General features: G+C 39.4%; 1 protein-coding gene across 23 annotated transcripts in view; it reads left to right on the top strand.

Moving 5' to 3' along the window:
• The window catches only part of Plekha5 (pleckstrin homology domain containing A5), a 231,805-nt gene that overhangs the window by 127,435 nt on the left and 86,195 nt on the right, over positions 1–18,175 (top strand). For all 23 annotated transcript variants that reach the window (XM_004845798.3, XM_087213499.1, XM_021259124.2 and 20 more), the window contains 2 exons: positions 14,328–14,411; positions 16,115–16,235. In XM_004845798.3, the coding sequence (XP_004845855.1) occupies positions 14,328–14,411; positions 16,115–16,235 (205 nt within the window). The remainder of the gene's footprint in view (positions 1–14,327; positions 14,412–16,114; positions 16,236–18,175) is intronic.

Raw genomic sequence — 18,175 nt, 5'->3', positions numbered from 1 at the left:
AGCTACTGTGAGGCTGGGGTAGAAGAGTGGATCACAAGGTTGAGTCCTTCCTGGGCAACTTAGTGAACAAAGAGTAAAAAGAAGGGCCAGGAATGGAACTCAGCTGCACAGCACCAGCCTGGCAAGCATGAGGCCCTGAGTTTGATCCCTGGTACCAAAAACAAAAGTAAAAAGGGCTGGGGGTGTGGTTCAGGAGTAGAGCACCCAGTACTGCTGAAAAGGAGGGAGGGGGGAGGAAGAGCAAGAAGATTTCAGGTACAGTAAAATAACTGGATCTCTTAAAATTGTGGGGCAGCTAGAATTAGTTACGTGTCAAAAGTGGTATGTGCAAGAATCAGTGCTTAAACTTAGCCTTTTTCAGTTGCTGTTTGCTTCCTTTCTAGTGGTGCAGTAAATGTCCGTTTAATGCATGTTACAATAAAATATTGCTAATTACCATTCATTAGAGCATAGTAGAGTTGTCTAAATAAATGAAATCCTAGGTTTTATATGTGTGTGTGTGTGTGTGTGTGTATGTGTATATATATTTCTTTTTTTTTTTTTTTTTTGGTACCAGGGATCAAACTTGGGTCCTTCCGCTTGCAAGGCAGGCGGCGGAACCACTGAGCTAAATCCCCGGCTATATATATTTTTTTTAATGCCACATTATTGCTTTTAAATGACACAAGGAATATTTCGAGTATTGATGCATTTCTGAGTTGGAGTTCTAATTAATTTTATTTTTAAAAACTCTAGAACTTTTTTTTTGTCTTTTTTTTTTTTGGTACTGGGGATTGAACTCGGGTCCTTGCGCTTGCGCAGCAGGTGGCGAAACCACTGAGCTAAATCCCCAGCCCAACTCTAGAACTTTTGTTAACATGTTACACATTACTTTACAGTTCCTCAAATATTACTCTTTTAAACCTCTAAAATATACCCTGTGGTTATTTTTATTCTGTTATGTGGCCTTATTTGTGCTTTTTTTTTAACTATAGATTATTCAACAGCACCTCAGCTCACATGATGAGTGTTCTTCATTCATTATGTTATAGTCATGTACAAGTCATTGTACTTCACATCAGAGATGAAGCAGAAAGCCAACAGTTTTTAAAGCAAGAAAGTAATGCAGTTGTGTTTGTCAAGAACTCTAACTCTTGAAGCACTTTCCACTTCAGCTAATACTCAGTAAGGCCTCTGTTAGGGCCAGGTACTGTACCCTGATGCTGCCAAGTATGTTATCCTTCAGAAAGGGTAGAGGCTTTGTTTTGGTTTGATAGGGTCAGTTTTTGTTTTTGTTTTGTTTTGTTTGTCTTTGATGTGCATTTGAGGCTCAGCATGAAAGGTAACATAAATAGGGAAGGCAGAGGTCACTATGAGGGAGATTAGGAAGCTTTTTGAAAAAGAGTTGGGATTTCAGAGCAATGTATTGTACATGACATATGATTTTTATTTGTCAGTAAAAAATGTTTAAGTAAAACTTTATTAAAGTCTTTGGAATACATGAGCCTTACTGAGATAGATGGTGGTCCAGATGTTATTGGCTGTCTATTCTTTAGAGTGATTTCTTGTAGCAGCTAGAAACATCACTTAATTCTTGAACACTTGGGCTGGATATGGTGCTGCAGGCCTGTAATCCAGCTCCCTGGAAAGCTGAGGAGAAAGATCTCAAGCTCAACCCCAACTTGGGCAATTTAGCATGATCCAGTCTCAAAAAAGGTTTGGGGATGTAGCTCAGTATGAAGGCCCTTGGGGGTTCAATCACCAATATGGAAAGAAAAGGTGGAGGGAGGGAAGAAACTTCTGGAACACTTGGCAAAAATTACTTTGATGAAGTAGCATATGCATTCCATTCAAAGAATCCTATTTCTATTTTAACTATATAGCGCTGGTTAGTCTTTTCATTTAAAAGCTTAAGAAGTTTAGATTCACTCAAATGACTTACAGGTGAAGGAATTTCTAAATTAAAATTTTAGGCATTTTTCTTTTAATTTATCAAGTGGTCCAAAATATAACTATGTCACAGTACTCACAATGGATGTGTTAGAGACATTTTGTTTTTAACTAGCATAGTGTTAATTGAATTATTCTTGTATTTCTTCCAGAATTGTTTAAAATCCATCACAGTGTTTATTTTGTTAATTTGTACTGTGGATTTTTTTTGAGTGGGGGGGTTCCGGGGATTGAACTCAGGACCTTGTACTTGTGAGGCAGGCAAGGTACCACTGAGCTAAATCCCCGGCCCTGTGGATATTATTTTTAAAAACTTTTTCAAGAGGTGATTTAGAAGTTACCTATAAATCCAGAAACTACTAAGTTATGTGAACTCTTATGTTCTGAATTTACTTCTTTCTTCGTTAAGTCTATCATAATGTTTTCATCTTTGTACTGGGATTGATACAGAATACTTATATTTTCTCACTGAGCTTCACACTCCCTGCTTGAGTTGGGTCAAGCCAGAAATTGAGTTCCTGTTGGTACAGCATGTGCTTTGCATTTGTTGGTATTTGTACTTAAATTCTTTGGTACCCGTGATGGGGAAATGAGAAGTAACATTTCTGAATCTGTCATGGTGATCATTTTTGTCTGAGCAGCTAAGTGGAAAATAATTGAAAGACTCAGAGGATAGGAATATGGGAAAGAGGCATTGGATTTAAATTGAGTTGGACTTGGAAGAGACTTCATACAGTGCTTCAGATGGCAAGGGCCCGGGCGAGGCTAGGAGGGGAGAAGAGACTGCGTGTACCGCTCTGCCTCTGCTGTCAGCGAGGCCGGAAGGACTTGTGGGGAAAGAGTGGTTTGATGCCATTCTGAACTAGGTTGAAGGACAGAACTCAAAGTTCTTTTTGACCATGCTAAGACCCAAGGAGAGGGAGCTGTGGAAAGGTAAGCAGTTCGTCCTTGGAGGCCCCTCTGTTCTCAACTTCCAGCAACTTATATGCAGGGAGCCTCACTTAGCCCATTTGTAAAGCGCAGCTGATGGAGATGCAACCCTGGGGCCTGTGAGGAGGACTTCACCTCTCCAGTGCTGTGTGGACAGCACTGGGAGTGGCGCTCAAGTGGCGTGCAGGCTGCTGGGGCGAGGACCAGCATGATTCCACACCTGGTGAACCAAGAGCTCAGAGACTGCTCATTTCTAAAGGATGAGAGGAGAGGAAGTGACAGAAAACAAAAGGCCTGGGCCCTCGAGCCTGTGGAGCCTGTGCGGGTAGCTGAGTGAATCACTGAGGTTGGAGCAGGAGGTCTGGAAGCAGTTAGTCTTCGGTTAAAGGCAAATGGCATTTAGAACAAAATGTGGGCAAGGGAAATATATGCTCTTCATGTTTGGGAAAAGAATCACCATCTTTCAAATTGCTAACTCAGTAGTTATTTCTTCACATAACCAAAACTCAAGAATTCCTTTTCTTTCAAGAAAAGCAGGGCACTTTTAGTGTTTTTCTTTTGTTCTTAAAACATTGTTCTTTAATTGTAGGCACAGTTTTCTATCCCAGCGTATTTTTTAGTTTAAAAATAAATTTTTAAATAAAGTTGAAACAGTCATTGTGGCAGCAAGATTTCAATGTGACATTTTCCTTTTTTTATTAAAATGAAAATAAAATAGTTCTGAACATAAAATAGAAAACTTTACCTTTTTAATTTTTATTGTAGGAGTCCTGGAGATTAAACTCAGGGTTGCTCTACCTCTACCCTTTTTATTTATTTATTTATTTATCTCAAAGGTTACACCATTTCATTTAAATATTTGACAGTCTGCAAAAACTACAGGAATGAGAACAGATCAGTAGCTGTGAGAGGTGGAGTTGAATGGGGAGGTTCATTAAAAAGTCAGGGTGTGGTGGTGCATGCCTGCAATCCCAGCACTCGGAGGCTGAGGCAGGAGGATTTTCGAGAGCTCAAAGCCAGCCTGGGCTACATAGTGAGTTTATGGCCAATCTAAACTACAAAGTGAAACCCTGTCTCAAAAAGAAAAAAGCAAGCTAGGCACTATGATGCACGCCTATAATCCCAGCTTTTAGGGAGGCTGAGGCAGAAGGACCACAAGTTTGAGGGCAGCCTGGGCAACTTAGTGAGACCTTGTCTCACAATAAAAAATAAAATGGGCTAGGAATGTAGTTCAGTGGTAGAGCATTTGTCTAGCATGGGTGGGGTCATGGGTTCAATACCAAATACAGAGGACCCTCAAGACCAGCCTCACATACAAACAACTTGGGCTATGACTGGAATTTTAATTTTAACTTACCACCAGAGTCTTGAGGTACGACCCAAATGCCGGTCTTTCCTGTGTGGGGTTAATTGAGAACTCCTGGGCCAGTGTCTCTCTAAGGACACTGAGATCTGCCTGTGTACAGGAGAGAGACTTTCAAAGCTGTGCAGAGGAGCCTGAGCCTTCAGTTGACCCTATGGTTGATGACACTGTCACTATATCAGAGTCCATAGGTTTGCAGGTAGACATTGGTGATGTTGCGGAACTGGTGGAGGGACTCTCAGGAATTGTGTGCAGAGGAACTTCAGTAACTTCCAGCTGAGCAACAGAGAATACCTACCCTTTTTATTTAAGACAGGTCCTTAGGATTAATATGAGAAAATGGAAAAATAGGAACAAAATCTTTGTAAATAGGGAGGACTGGAGGGGTTAAAGGGAGGGCTGGGCAAGGGTGAAAAATAAGAACCAAGAGAGACTATGTAAAGGTGCAAATTTCCAATGATGAATGTCATTATATTGTATACCTAAAATGTACCAATGATTAGAATGAATAATCGATAATGCAAAATAGGAAGAAAAGGTCCAAAGGGGTAGGGGTAGTGGGAGGGGCAGGGGAAAGGAAAAAATGCTGAGAAATGGAAAAAATGGAAATAAAGTCTTTGTAAATAGGGAAGGGTGGAGGGCATGAAGGGAGGGCTAGGAATGGGGAAAAAATAGGAACCAAGATGCATTATATAAAGGTACAATTCCCAATGAGAAATGTAATTGTGTTGTATACCTACAATGTACCAATAAAAGAATTTAATACAAAAAAAAAAAAAAAAAAAGACAGGTCCTTAAAAGTTACCCAGGCCCCTCTCCCTCTGATCCTCCTGCAGCCTCTCCCAGCTGGGGTCAAAGGCAAGCACAACCATGCCCAGCTCACATTAATAATTTAACTACTGTGGCCCAGCCTAAAACCAGTGGATTTGATGACTGACCAGCTCACACAAATGTGTTTTGAAACCTTATATTTGATTAATTGAGTCTCAAAGTATTATACTCTGATGTACAGTATGGTTTCTGTTGATAAAAACTCTTCAACTTGAAAACAAACAGGAAAGTGCAGTTGTCTAACAGTGTAATGAAACCAAGGGTAAACTGAGAATGTACCAAACAGTACTGCTCTTTTTTGTTTCAGTAGAAGTTTACAGAAAATGGGTTGAAGCATGCACCTGAGCTGTTCTCTGTATCGCTCTCCACCTAAGTTACAGAACTCGGTGGCTACCGAGGCTTGCAGGCCTCTCCTGCCGCCTCTCCATCTCGCCCCGCACCGTGGCGACATGGGGCTTCATGGCCTGGCCCCTGAGAGTCCGGTCATGGTCCTGGCTTTACCAAGGTCGCCAGAAGAATTACTAGACCGCTGCTGCCAGACCTCACCATGCTCCTGCTTTTTAAAACTAAATTAAATCATCTCTCTTTCCCTAAGGGAAACCTATGACTCATAGCAAACTGTTTAAATGGGTTTGCATCTGAGTTTAATAGGAGGTAAGAATCTAACATCCATATTTTTGTGCCTGGTGGATATATTTTTAATGATACTGCCATAGTTACACATATAAAGCACTAATACGCTTATTGTGTTTGGCTGTAATGTATCTATCACTCAGAAAAATACTAGCAGTTATTGGTAATGTGTTAACAGCAATTTCAATATTTATTTTTTAAATTTAAAAATAACAGTTTTGTTCGTCACTGTATTATTCATATTAGATCTTGACTGTCCCCCAAAAAGTTTTTGGTTTTTTTTGTTGTTTGTTTGCTTTTTTGTTTTTGTTTTTGCTTTGAGACAGTCTCACTGTATAGGCCAAGGCTGGCCTCAAACTCACAGCAGTCTTCCTGCCTCAGCCTCCAAGTGCTGGGATTACAAGTGTGCACTGCTAGGCTTGGCTTGACCTGTATGATAAGGGCTGGGTCCCCCTGGTGCTCCTGGGACATGGTGGAGCCTGAGGGGAGGGGCTTGGTGGGGTCCCAAGTCACGGAGGCAGCACCAGAAGGGCCTTGTGGGACCTAGCCCCGCCTCTGGGTAAGTGCTGGGATTACAAACATACACCACCATGGCTGGCTTCCCTGGGGTAATGTGTTACAGTGATAGAAAGCTGATTAACACATCATGAAATAAAGGTTTTAAAAGTCCACAAAAACAAATACTCCCCCAGGAAAGAATTGCAGTACTAAGAGCAGCCAAAACATTAAAATTTTCGGAGGGTGGAAATAAAACCCCTAGAATTCTTAAATTTAAGTTAAATTGCCTCTTTCCCTTCTCAGAACTTCTCAAAGCAGTAAAAACATTTTCTTTTTTTTACCATATAGAGCAGAGACGTCTAGTTTTGAATATGCTGATGCAGGCATTTTCTCTGGGCCGTGTGTAAATTAGTGTGTCTTAGAAGAGCTGTCTCCTGGCTGACTGGTCGCCTGTCCCTTCCCTTCTCACCTCCTAGAGCCTCACTCTCTCTGATTTGCTCTGAATGGGCCACAGAGCTGTGGATCTCAACCCTGTAATCTTGCTCAGTGTTCTCATTCCTTTTGTCACTTACTGAATTAGGCAAGGGCAGTCCTGTCTCTGGCTGAGACTCACGAAACAGTTGCCAGTGGCATTGGGGAAACTGTTTGAAATAAGATTGCAGAGAGTAAGTTTCCTTTTCAGCTCTGTGGTCCACATGTGATACTTGGAATTCAGCGTCCACTTTGTGCCTGTGATGAGGAGGCCTCACTAAAGAGACAAGCAGCCCCAAGGATGACGTTACCACTGTGTCAAGGGCCCCCGAGTCCTCCGTCTCCTTGGAACCATACTTGTACTCATTTTAAAATCAAGAACAGCTCCCCAGCCAGGCGTGGTGCCACACATCTGTAATCCCAGCTACTTGGGACGCTGAGGCAGGAGGATTGCAAGTTCAAGGCCAGTGGGTAACTTACTGAAAAGGGCAGGGATGTACCTGAGTAGTAGAGCACCCCTGGGTGTAATCCCCAGTACTTCCTTCCAAAAAGGAGTAGTTCCTGTTCATGCTTGGAGAAGAATTTATCACACAATGATTTATTTCACAGTAGCATGGCTCTGACTTTTTCATCTAGAATTTATCGTTAATTTTTACATTCAACAAAGATTTGTACAACACGGGCTTCATTGTTGGGCAGTAGGAGTTGCAACACCAGATTTCAGTGGTCAGTGCAAATTTCTTTTCTTACGTGATTTGAAATAATACTCTGAGAATGAAATAGTTCTTTCAATTCTACTAACTTTTATCACTTTAAAAACTAGATATTTGAAATATTAGCAAAGAAATATTTTTCTAATCCCATGTTTTATGCTCCGGTGTGTGTGATTCTGGAATTTTCCCACAAATGGCACTGCCGCCTTCCTTCATAAGGAAGGAAAGGCCACAGGCACATGGCTACAAGAAAAGAAAAGCATCTTCCTGTAAGCACCCTAGAGAGGGACAGGCACCACCTCCCCTACTCTCAGGGCCGCCTTGCAGCCTAAGTTAATCTTCTGTGAAAGCACTGGCACTTGGATGTGATTTAAACCAGGTACATTGCCCTGCTTTATGAATATGTGATAGGAGGTGTGGCTGCCAGAAAGCTCAGAGCTAAGTTCTCAGCTTAAATGTACAACACGACCCATTTTCTAGTAGTTACAGATATAATTCACTGTTCAGTTCAGGAGTGAGGTGAACTAATGAATCTGTTCTATCTCGGGTAGATGTGTCCTTCCAAACCAGATCATTGCTAATGGAGAAATAGTTCCACAGAAGTTTGTTGTTGTTGTTGTTTTAATCTTTTTATTTTTGAGACAAGGCCTCACTATGTAGCCCAGGCTGGCTGTGAACTCACAGTGATCTCCCTGCCTCAGCTTCCTAAGTGCTGGGATCACAGGCATGCACCACCAGGCCTGGCCACAGAAGTTTTAAAGAAGTGGGATATTCATTCAGTGTTCTAATTATAGTGAGTAAATCTCTGGTAATGGTAACGAGTATAATGCCAAGGAACCAGCCATTTATGTTGCTGTTTATAAATTTCTTCTGTCTTTTTTAAAAAGGCCCTGATCCAGTCGTTTTATCTGGGGCTTTGCCAGAGCATGATCTTCAGATCAAGTTTGTGAATAAGATCTTTTTGTTCCTGAACTCTGGAATACCTTAAGCCATTTTTTAAAAGCATTGTTGGTCACTGTTTAAGAAACTTGTCTCCTGCTGCCTGACCAACATAAAGATACGACTTCTCTTCCTCTGAAACTCCTAAAAAATGTTTTCCCTCCAAAGTTTTTACAATTAGAGGCAAGTATCTTTACCAGAAACAGGGAAACCAAAACGAATCGCAACCTTCCGCCGTGCACCACGGAAGGCCTTGCTTCGTGGCGGGCCACTGTGATGCGGTCACGAGATTAGGGTGCAGCAGAGGACTCCTCACCCCAACCCGCACAGCGTGGCCCATGCGCCAGCAGCCCTGTATAGCGTTGCAGCTGTGCGTGGCATATCCTATTCCGATTTCCGTGTCTGCTGTGCTATGCAAACCTCGTACTGTAAAAGTGTGTGTGCAGCGTCACGGGGACAGCATCTCTTAATTGAGTGATGTGCTCTAAATCTAGTTTTGTTGGAGTGTACTCTGATTGCAAAATGGCAGATTCACTTCATGATGCATTTCACAGAACATGTCCCCATTCTTAAGCGACACACAACTGTATTAGGGTTAGGTGCTCATTTAAAGTGTTGGCAAGTAATAATATAATAATGACATACACTCAAAGACCTGCTGCCCATAAAAAAAAAGACCATTTATCAAGAACGTACTCTAGGCCAGAGATGGAATCTTGTAGACTTTCAGTAACAAACAGCCGGCTGGGACATGTGTGCCATAATTCACCGCCACTGTTCTAGGCCGTGGTTTCCTCCTGTTCACTCTTCACAAACATCTCCACTAGAAAGTAAGTTCATGCAGGCAAGGCTTTTTGTGTTTTGCTCACTCCTATTGCTGCTACCTAGAGCAGCTCCTCGCTATACAGTATATGCTTATCGATGCCTATGTAAACTGTTATATATACACACACAGACATAGCAGACGGTGTGTGGCATGGCTTCTGTTATTAACGTGAAGAGGGGCAACGTAACTTGCCCTGTAAGTGGAGAGGCTGGATTCGAACCTGTGCAGTCCACTGCCACTGTTTACTGCTGCCCTTGTTGCCTACTCAGAAGAGTGAACTGGTGAAGGGTTGTGATGCCCCAGGCAGGACCGCCTCCCTCAGCACTGCTGCCCTTGTGAGGGTCTGTCTGACGTGGAAGGCTGTGCTGTGCATTGTAAGATGTTTGCCACATCCATGGCCACATCCAGTGGATCCAGTAAGAGCGCCCCAGTTAGGGAAATGTTCCCGGGACTGCTGTTCCTGTGACAATAAAGGCCCTGGCTGAGAACCACTGCTCTGCACTTCAGATGCCCTGCAGGGCCATGTGCTAGAGCTCGCCGTGTCGCGTGCACAGATTGGCCATCCCACCGTGCCACAGTGCTCTGCTCCTCTTTGTTCATGCAGGACAGCAAGTCTGGCAAAGAGTTTTTAACGTAATGCTTTGCTTTAGTGTCTGTTAAGCTTCAAGTACATTTTTAGTAATACAGTGGCTTATTAGCGTGTAATTTAGTAGTTCGGTCTTTTTTTATAAACACAACAGGTGTATTCCTAAAAGTCTCTCTCTCTGGTATCAGGCAATGGAAAGGGCAGTGCTTGAGGGGAAATGGGGCTAGGCTCACACTAGTCAAAAACCTCTTAGTACCCTGCTGTGATGGGACATACCTGTGGTTCCAGCTGCCCAGGAGGCCGAGGCAGGAGCTCTGCAAGTTGGAGGGCAGTCTGGGCAACATACCAAGGCTCTCATAAAATAAAAAGGGCGGGAGATATAGCTCGGTAGCCCCTGGGTCAGTCTGCAGTACCATAGGAAAAACAGCACCTCGCGAGCTGATAGTTGACTGAGATCCCTGCTCTGTGAGTTCTCCTGTGTCTGGGCTGAAGGGTGCAATCTTCTGCATTCACCTGGTGTTTCTCACACACAAACTAATTCATCAGCAAACACGATTTGTACAATGCTCACATTGTTCTTTAATATGTGCGTCACCTTGGAACATTTCCTAGTGAACACATTTGCAGCAAAACTGATGGTATTCTTTAAAAGAGGTTTATTTGGCTCACAACGGTGGTTGATGGTATTCTTGATGAGAATTTTGAAGCCCTTCAAGAGAAAAAAAAATTTTTGAATTAAAAACAAAACCTAGTTAACTACAGAGAAGTGTGGCAAGTATAGAATGAAAATGTATGACTTGTACATAATGCAGGGGGCAGATCTTGGTAGAATTGAAAGCTGGGAATCATGAGCCCCCGCCCACCTCTTTACCAGGTACGAATGCGGTCTTGGATGCGGCCAAGACCAAGCAGCAGGCCAGCTGCCTCCCCAGCGTCAAGAGCTGACTCTGTTAAAAGAATTCCACTTATTAACAGGGCTGGCTCCATGGAAATTTCATTTATTGGCACTCACTGTTTGTTCAACTCATTCTTCGGTTCACTGAATGATTTAGAAATACGTTTGCCCTTTGCCATTGCAGTACTTTAAAATGCATCATGAGTGTAAAAATGCAGTGTAAATGCTAACATGACAAAGAGAGTGATTTTTAAATTTAAAATAAATTCTAAAGTATACAGAAGTGTGCATAAAAACACATTTATGCAGCATGAGCAGAGAGGACTGACAGTCCTATCAGGTAATGGAAAATCTCTTTCTTTGAGCAGTTAAAACTGGAGTTGACATTTTGGTTTGTCATACTTTTAATTCACTTTTGATGTAATGATTAGAGAACCATACTATGATTTTTGTTTTGTTGGTGTATTTCTTTTAATTAATGGTCTTTTAACCAAGGCAGAATCTGAAGATTTTTAAATTTATTTCTTTTACTTTAAGACATTTTGATTTTAAAAGTGCTGAGGCTGGGCATGGTGGCACATGCTTGTAATCACAACACTTTGGAGGCTGAGGCAGGAGGATTGCCACAAGTTTGAGGCCATCTTGGGCTACATACTGAGTTCAAGGCCAGTGTGAATTATAGAGCCAGACTCCGTAATTCATTCATAGATAGATAGACAGAATGAATTACAGAGCGGGATCCCATCATTCATAGATAGGATATATAGTGCTTGGACACTGAAAATGTCAGTTTCATTGAAGTAGGATTTACTTTTTTTTTTTTGGTACCGGGGATGGAACGCAGGTTCTTGCGCTTGTGCAGCAGGTGGCGAAACCACTGAGCTAAATCCCCAGCCCCATAGGATTTACTTTTGAGAAAAAGAATATTTGGGCTTTTTTTTTTTTTTCACCAATACTGGGAATTGAACCCAGGTCTTCTTACTCAGCTATATCCTCAGCCCATTTTATTTTTTATTTTGAGACAGGGTCTCTCTAAGTTGCTAAATTGCCCAGGCTGTGGTCGAACTGGCATCGTCCTGCCTCAGCATCTGAGAGTGCAGGAGTTACAGGCGTGTCTACCACACCCAGCTCATTCCTTGTTTAAATGTGTCCAATGCCCCACATCTGCCCTGCCGGTGCCCAAATCTGCCTGGTGCACAAAAGGTCAGACAGTACCATACTGTAGTCCTGTACCATCCCAGAGCCTTGGTTAGGATTCACAGCTTCAGAACATTTGAGTTGGAATTTCCCGTATTCCTGTCAGGAAAAATGACACAGTATAGGGAAATAATGCAGTAAATAAGGGGTTTTTCTTTTCTTTTTGCAATATTGGTTTTTATTTAAAAATTATATATTTCTGTTTGTCTCCCATTCACTGGACTCTAGCTCTGTAAGGCTCCTCCTTGGCCTCAGAACCAGCTGGGCCTCCCTTCTTGCCAAGGTGTCCAGTCCCTTCCCCATGCTACTGCTCCCTCCCCAGGTGCTCTCTGCGCTAATGAAAGACACCCTCCCTGTGTAGTCCTCCAGTTTGAGTGCTTAAGCATTTGTCATTTAGCTCCAGAGGCTCTGCTGTGTTTCTCAGTTATCTACTTACTGTTCATTACATAAACTCTTACCCCACATGAAGCCTTAACACTGTTACGCTTTTTTAATTGAGCATGTAAGAAAATGATTTGCATACTTTTTATGTACTGAAAACAGTACCACAGATATCCAAACTCAGCAGTTTTTAGTACCTATTAAATCACTCTTTAGACAGACAAAAGCACGGGAGCCAGGTAATTTTTAGTAGTCCTGTGTGTGTTTGACCAATTAAAGAATAACAGAAACATACTGTATCCCATGAATCATTCTGTGCTCCAATACTCAATATGTAATTTTTAAAAATTATATCTGTACCTTTTATATGGTTTTAATTTTGTTTAAAGGATAAGATTTCAGCATACTAAGCTACCAGTTAAAAGGAAGTCAGGACAGGGAAAAACCGAAGCGTTTACCAAAGAGCTTACACATGTGGGTGCCGACTTGCTGCGGTACAGAGCCTACAGAAGGGGCTCTTGAGAGTAACAAAGTAGGGACATTCAGGTTACAGCCTGACCACTTTCTCCATAAGCAAAGCACATTTTCTAAGGTCAGGCACACTGAGGTTGCTTTATGGAATGTGACCTAATGAAAAATTATTAATTTATAGGTAACCGTGTATATAATTTACCAACATTGCATAATTTGGGGCATTTAATATTTTTACTTAATCTTTTTTCTTCTCTCATTTCAAGAAAACAGTGACAAATCTAATCTTATCACTCAACATAAAAAGAATATTTCCTAACCCTTCTCCATTGTTGGTGGGAGTGTAGACTGGTGCAACCACTGTGGGAATCATTATGGAGTTACCTCAAAGAACCCAGCTATTCCCCTGCTGGGGATCTTCCCAAAAGAATTAAAAGAACCATACCACAGTGATATATGTGCACCCACGTTTATAGCGGCACAGTTTGTAATAGCTAAAGCTTGGGAACAGCCCAAGTGCCCATCAACTAGAAACTGGATAAAGATGTGTTTTTTTTTATAAAATGGAGCACTACTCAGCCGTAAAGAACGAGAAACTAGAGACATTTATAGCTAAATGGGTGCATATTGAGGCCATACTCTTAAGTGAAATAAATAGGACACACATGTGTAAATACCGAATAGTTTCTCTAGTGTGAGAAACTGAAAGTGTAAATAAGGATTAAAATGATTAAAATGAATAGTTGATAATTTGAAATAGGAAAAGGTCCAAAGGTGTAGGGGCGATGGGAGGGGAAGGGGAAAGGGAAGAAGGGAAAGGAAAAATTATGAGAAAAGAAAAAAATGGAAATGAAATCTAAGTAAATAGGGAAGGATGGAGGGGGTGAAGGACACACAGGTAATGGGGGAAAAAATAAGAACTGAGATACGTCATGTACAGGTACAAACACCCAATGATAAATGTAAACATACTATATACCTAAAATGTACCAATAAAAGAATATTTCCTAGACAAAGGTATTATTCTCCAAAATAGTCATTCTTTAATTTGAAGTAAACATAGCAAGTATTATTTTAGTAAGCATAGCAAGGATGTTTTAAAATAAACATAACAAAGATTCTTCATGTTTCTACATTTATTCATATGAAGATCCTTTTGTAAACAGATTGATGAGAATCATTGTTTTCCCAGGATACCTTCCATTTTTTAATGCACTGGTGCCCCAGTACTGTTAGATACATTTTTCCATATATGAATTTGGACAAATTTGTCAGGTATTTAGTGCACCCAAATGGGGCCATAAAATGATGGCGATAGCTAGAAACTCAAACTTATTTTTCAGGCCCACCTATGAAATGTAAAATACACTTATTGTGAACCAAATCAACACACCTTTGTTAATAAAATAGCGAGAAGAAAGCAATAGCTCTGAGGAAGTAGGAGTGAGTTTAGTGCCATTGTAAAGCTGTAAGCATTCACACAAATACACCCACATCGGACAGTAAAAGGAGGTGCCCTAGGAACCTCATCAAGTTGTTGGTTTGAATTTCCTCTCCTTTGTTTCATAACTTCAATGTTGCAATAAAGAAATGTGTGTTTTGCTTTCACAGTATTAGAAAAGCATTTGTGATGCTACATGTTCTCTTTTTATTTATTCTTTCAGCCATAATGAAAGGAAAGTGACCTGCAAACACCCAGTCACAGGACAGCCCTCGCAGGACAATTGTATTTTTGTGGTGAATGAACAGTAAGTAGTTTCATGGAATGACTGTTTAAAATGATGTTTTTGTTGAAATTGCAGTAATCCACATTTAATGTAATGCAATTTAATAGTTTTCTTGTCTGGACATTGCAGTCAAGTATAACAGAATGCCAGCTGTTCACTGGGAAATCACATAGAAATGTGACTTTAAAAAATTTGTTTTCCAAATTTCTATCTATGTTCATACTTTTTTCTTCTATTATCTTTATCCAGTTTTAGGATTAGCACAATGTTGATTTCCTAAAATGAGGGGAGAAGTGTTCCTTCTTTTTTTTGCTTTAATTGATATAATTTATCAGTTAAAATGTATATGAGCCTGCTGTTGTCATATAGGTAGGTTTTCAAGCTAGGAATATACTTTCTTTAATAGGTGCTATTCAAATTTTATATTTCCTCCAGAGTTAGTTTCATGAATTTGTCTTCCAAGGTACTTCTTAGAAGTTGTCAAATTTATTTCAAAACAGATTTTTGAAATATGCTTTCTATATCCTTTTAAATTCTGTAAAATCTGTGGTAATGTCTCCTAGACCTTGATATTGTAATTTTAAAAATGTATAATTGATATTGTGTAACAGGAAGAAAAGGTCTAAAGGTGCAGGGGAAGTGGGAGGGGTAGGGGAAAGGAAAAAAGGGAAAAGAAAAAATATGAGAAAAGGGAAAAAATGGAAACAAAGTCTTTGCAAATAGGGAAAGGTGGAGGGGGTGAAGGGAGGGGAAGGGAAGGGGAAAAAAATAAGAACCAAGATACTCATGTAATGGTACAAGATCCCAGTGATGTATGTAACTGTATTTTATACCGAAAATGTACCAATAAACTTAATGGGGAAAAAAAAATTTGTTTTCATGAGGAATATCATTTCCGAAGCTAATTTTTGTGAGAGTTGAAACAAAGGAAATAAGCTCTCAAACCCAGGATACAAGTTAGAGAAACTATAAACTTGGTCACATTACTAAATTAATTTGAATTCACTTTTCTTATCCTTAAATTTGGGATAGTTCTAATTACCATTTCCCAGGATCCCCCCAGCCCCCAGGATTTTTATAGTCATCCAGTGAAAGAGATCTGATGTTTTTATTTTTGCAGTAGTAGAGATTGAACACAGGGGCGCTGTACCACTGAGCTACATACCTAGCCCTATTTATTTTTTATTTTGAGACAGGGTCTCCCTAAATTGTCCACAGTTACCTTGAACCTTCAAACCTCCTGCTTCAGCCTCACAAGTAGCTGAGATTAAAGGATGAAAATGTCTTATAAATTGTAAAGCTATTCACAAATATTAATCTGATATTTTAAATATTAGAATAGTTGATCTTGTAATTCTTTTTTGATATTGAGGATTTAACCTAGGGCCTCGTGCATGCTGATCATACACTGTACTATTGAGCTACATTCCTTACCCCTTTTAATTCATTTTTAGTTTTCCAGTTAGATGGCCAAGTAGAATACCTATGGGAATGCTATTAAACATGACCCTTGAATACTGGGATTACAGGTGTGTGCCACCACGCCTAGCTAGGACTGAAATGTTCTCAATGCTTAAAGTAGTTGTAAATATTACTTTATAGTAACTCATATCTAATTCTTTTGAAAGAAAAAAGAACATCTGCATAGTTATCTATAGGGAAGCATTACTAAAATAAAAGTTTAAATATAGCAACTCCTAGCATTTCATGTATTATATTTTTAGAACTGTTGCAACAATGACATCTGAAGAAAAGAAGGAACGACCTATAAGTATGATAAATGAAGCTTCTAACCATAACATGGTGTCAGATTATGCAGTACATCCATTGAGCCCTGTAGGACGAGTAAGTTATTTTGCTTATTGTTAATTATTGATAAGTGGCAGCTAGTATCTATTGTTATTACTCATAATAGACTTAGAATTATAGAAAAATCATCACATTTTTATTATTACATGGATTTAGTTACATTAGAAATAATTGATTTAAGGAGCAATTGCTTAAAATTTAAAGTAATAACGATTGTAACTTAAAGACTCTAAGTACATGGTTCATATTTTGATAATTTTGCAAATACTGGTGTTTGCATGAGACAGTGGGCACTTTATTGAACTAGCTTGTTTTAAAGGGAAGATAAATTTAGTAACCTAGAAATAAGATTTTCTGATGATAAGAAAGCCTAGATGTAGGAAACATGTATTTTATAGTAGTAAAACAATTGTAATAATAAATGATGATTATTGGAAGAAAATGGATAATAGACAACTATAATAACATTTAAGTGCCTGTTGAGATGTTTAAAATAAAATTTTGTAGAATATTGCGTGTAAATAAATTTTCAAATAACATTAATACATTAGTAGCATAAGATAGCAAACAGTATAACTGAACACAGTGCTTAATGTTTTTAAATTAATGTCTAGAGAAATGATAGGATAAATAGGTTGAGGGCCACTAAGTCATTGTCTAGAGAGAAAGTTGGACCTGTGCTTCTAATTTATACCCAAAATTTTCCAGATGAATCAGTTGTTGAAATATTAAAAACAATCTTATGGAAGGTTAGAAAAAACAATGTATGATTGCAAATATGAAGCAGCAGCTGCTCAGTGTAGATGGGCTTTAGAAATATTTCATAAAACTCAGAAGTAGTAATACAAAATAATGAGAAATTGAACCACATATAATTATCATTCATGTAGAATATCCTCAATATAACAAGGAGTCATTCCTTTAAAATTAAAGAACTGCTATAAATCAATAAGAAAAAGGCTTATGACACAGTTTTAAGATAGGCAAATTATATAAAATAAATTCTCAGTAAAGGAAATGGAATTTACTCTTTAAATACATGAAAAAGATTCTCAGACTCATTCATAATAAGAAAAATGAGTTACAACAAGGAAAGACGCCATTTCCACCTACAAGATTTACAGAGGTCAGAAAGTTTTACAGCAGAGCATGTTGACAGAAGCGTAGGCAGATAGGTATTCTCTTATCTAGTGAGCTCCAACAAAGAGTGGAATGGAAAACTGAGTTTTGTATATGCAGTCAGGTGAGAAAAGTATGATATTGCATAACTATGAGAACAGTGCTTTTAGATGGACAGACATGCACATACGCACGGCGATGTTGGCTATTCACAAGTGCCAGAATGCTGGGTGCCGGGGGCCGGGCCTGAGGAGTAGACAGGCCCTTGTTTATCTTTCCATCCCATTGAGTTTTATACTGTACCTAAGCATTATCTGTTTAAAAGTAATTTAGGAAAAATGTTGACATTAGGCCTTCAATTCTGTTACATAATAACGGAAACGTCATCAAAAAAATATATATATACTGGCTTTTCAAAGATTTGAAATAAGTTGAAAAGTAAAAAAAATTTGATATTATTTACGTCTCATTTTATAGAGAAACTCAAAGTCAGCTTCATTGTTTTTATGTTTGTTGATTACCACTACCATTCCTGCCAAAACAAATCTTCATGCTAAGTATGACAGTATTTTAAAAGATTGTCTGTCCTTGTGTGTGCTTTAAAGAGAAGACATCATCTGTTGGACATCATTTAAATTCAGAGTTGTCTACAAAGAGAATAACACTGTACGATATTAAGTGGATTCTTCCAGCCTTGCTTTGACTTGATGTGATATGTTTGTTTATATTGAATATCTGAGTAGTTCTCCTTGACTTAATGCTGTTAACCTTCTTTAATTAAAACACTATTAAGTGCAGATATAAGGCAAAAAGTTCTACCATTTGGTTTATTTTTAATTTGTTACCAGTTTTTACTC

This window comes from Heterocephalus glaber, unplaced genomic scaffold (assembly GCF_053883595.1).
Source record: "Heterocephalus glaber isolate CG9 unplaced genomic scaffold, H.glaber_assembly_v1.0 deba00001444, whole genome shotgun sequence".
Taxonomy (NCBI): Eukaryota; Metazoa; Chordata; class Mammalia; order Rodentia; family Bathyergidae; genus Heterocephalus; species Heterocephalus glaber.
Note: the sequence above shows the minus strand (reverse complement) of the source record. Positions and strands in the feature narration are given on the sequence as shown.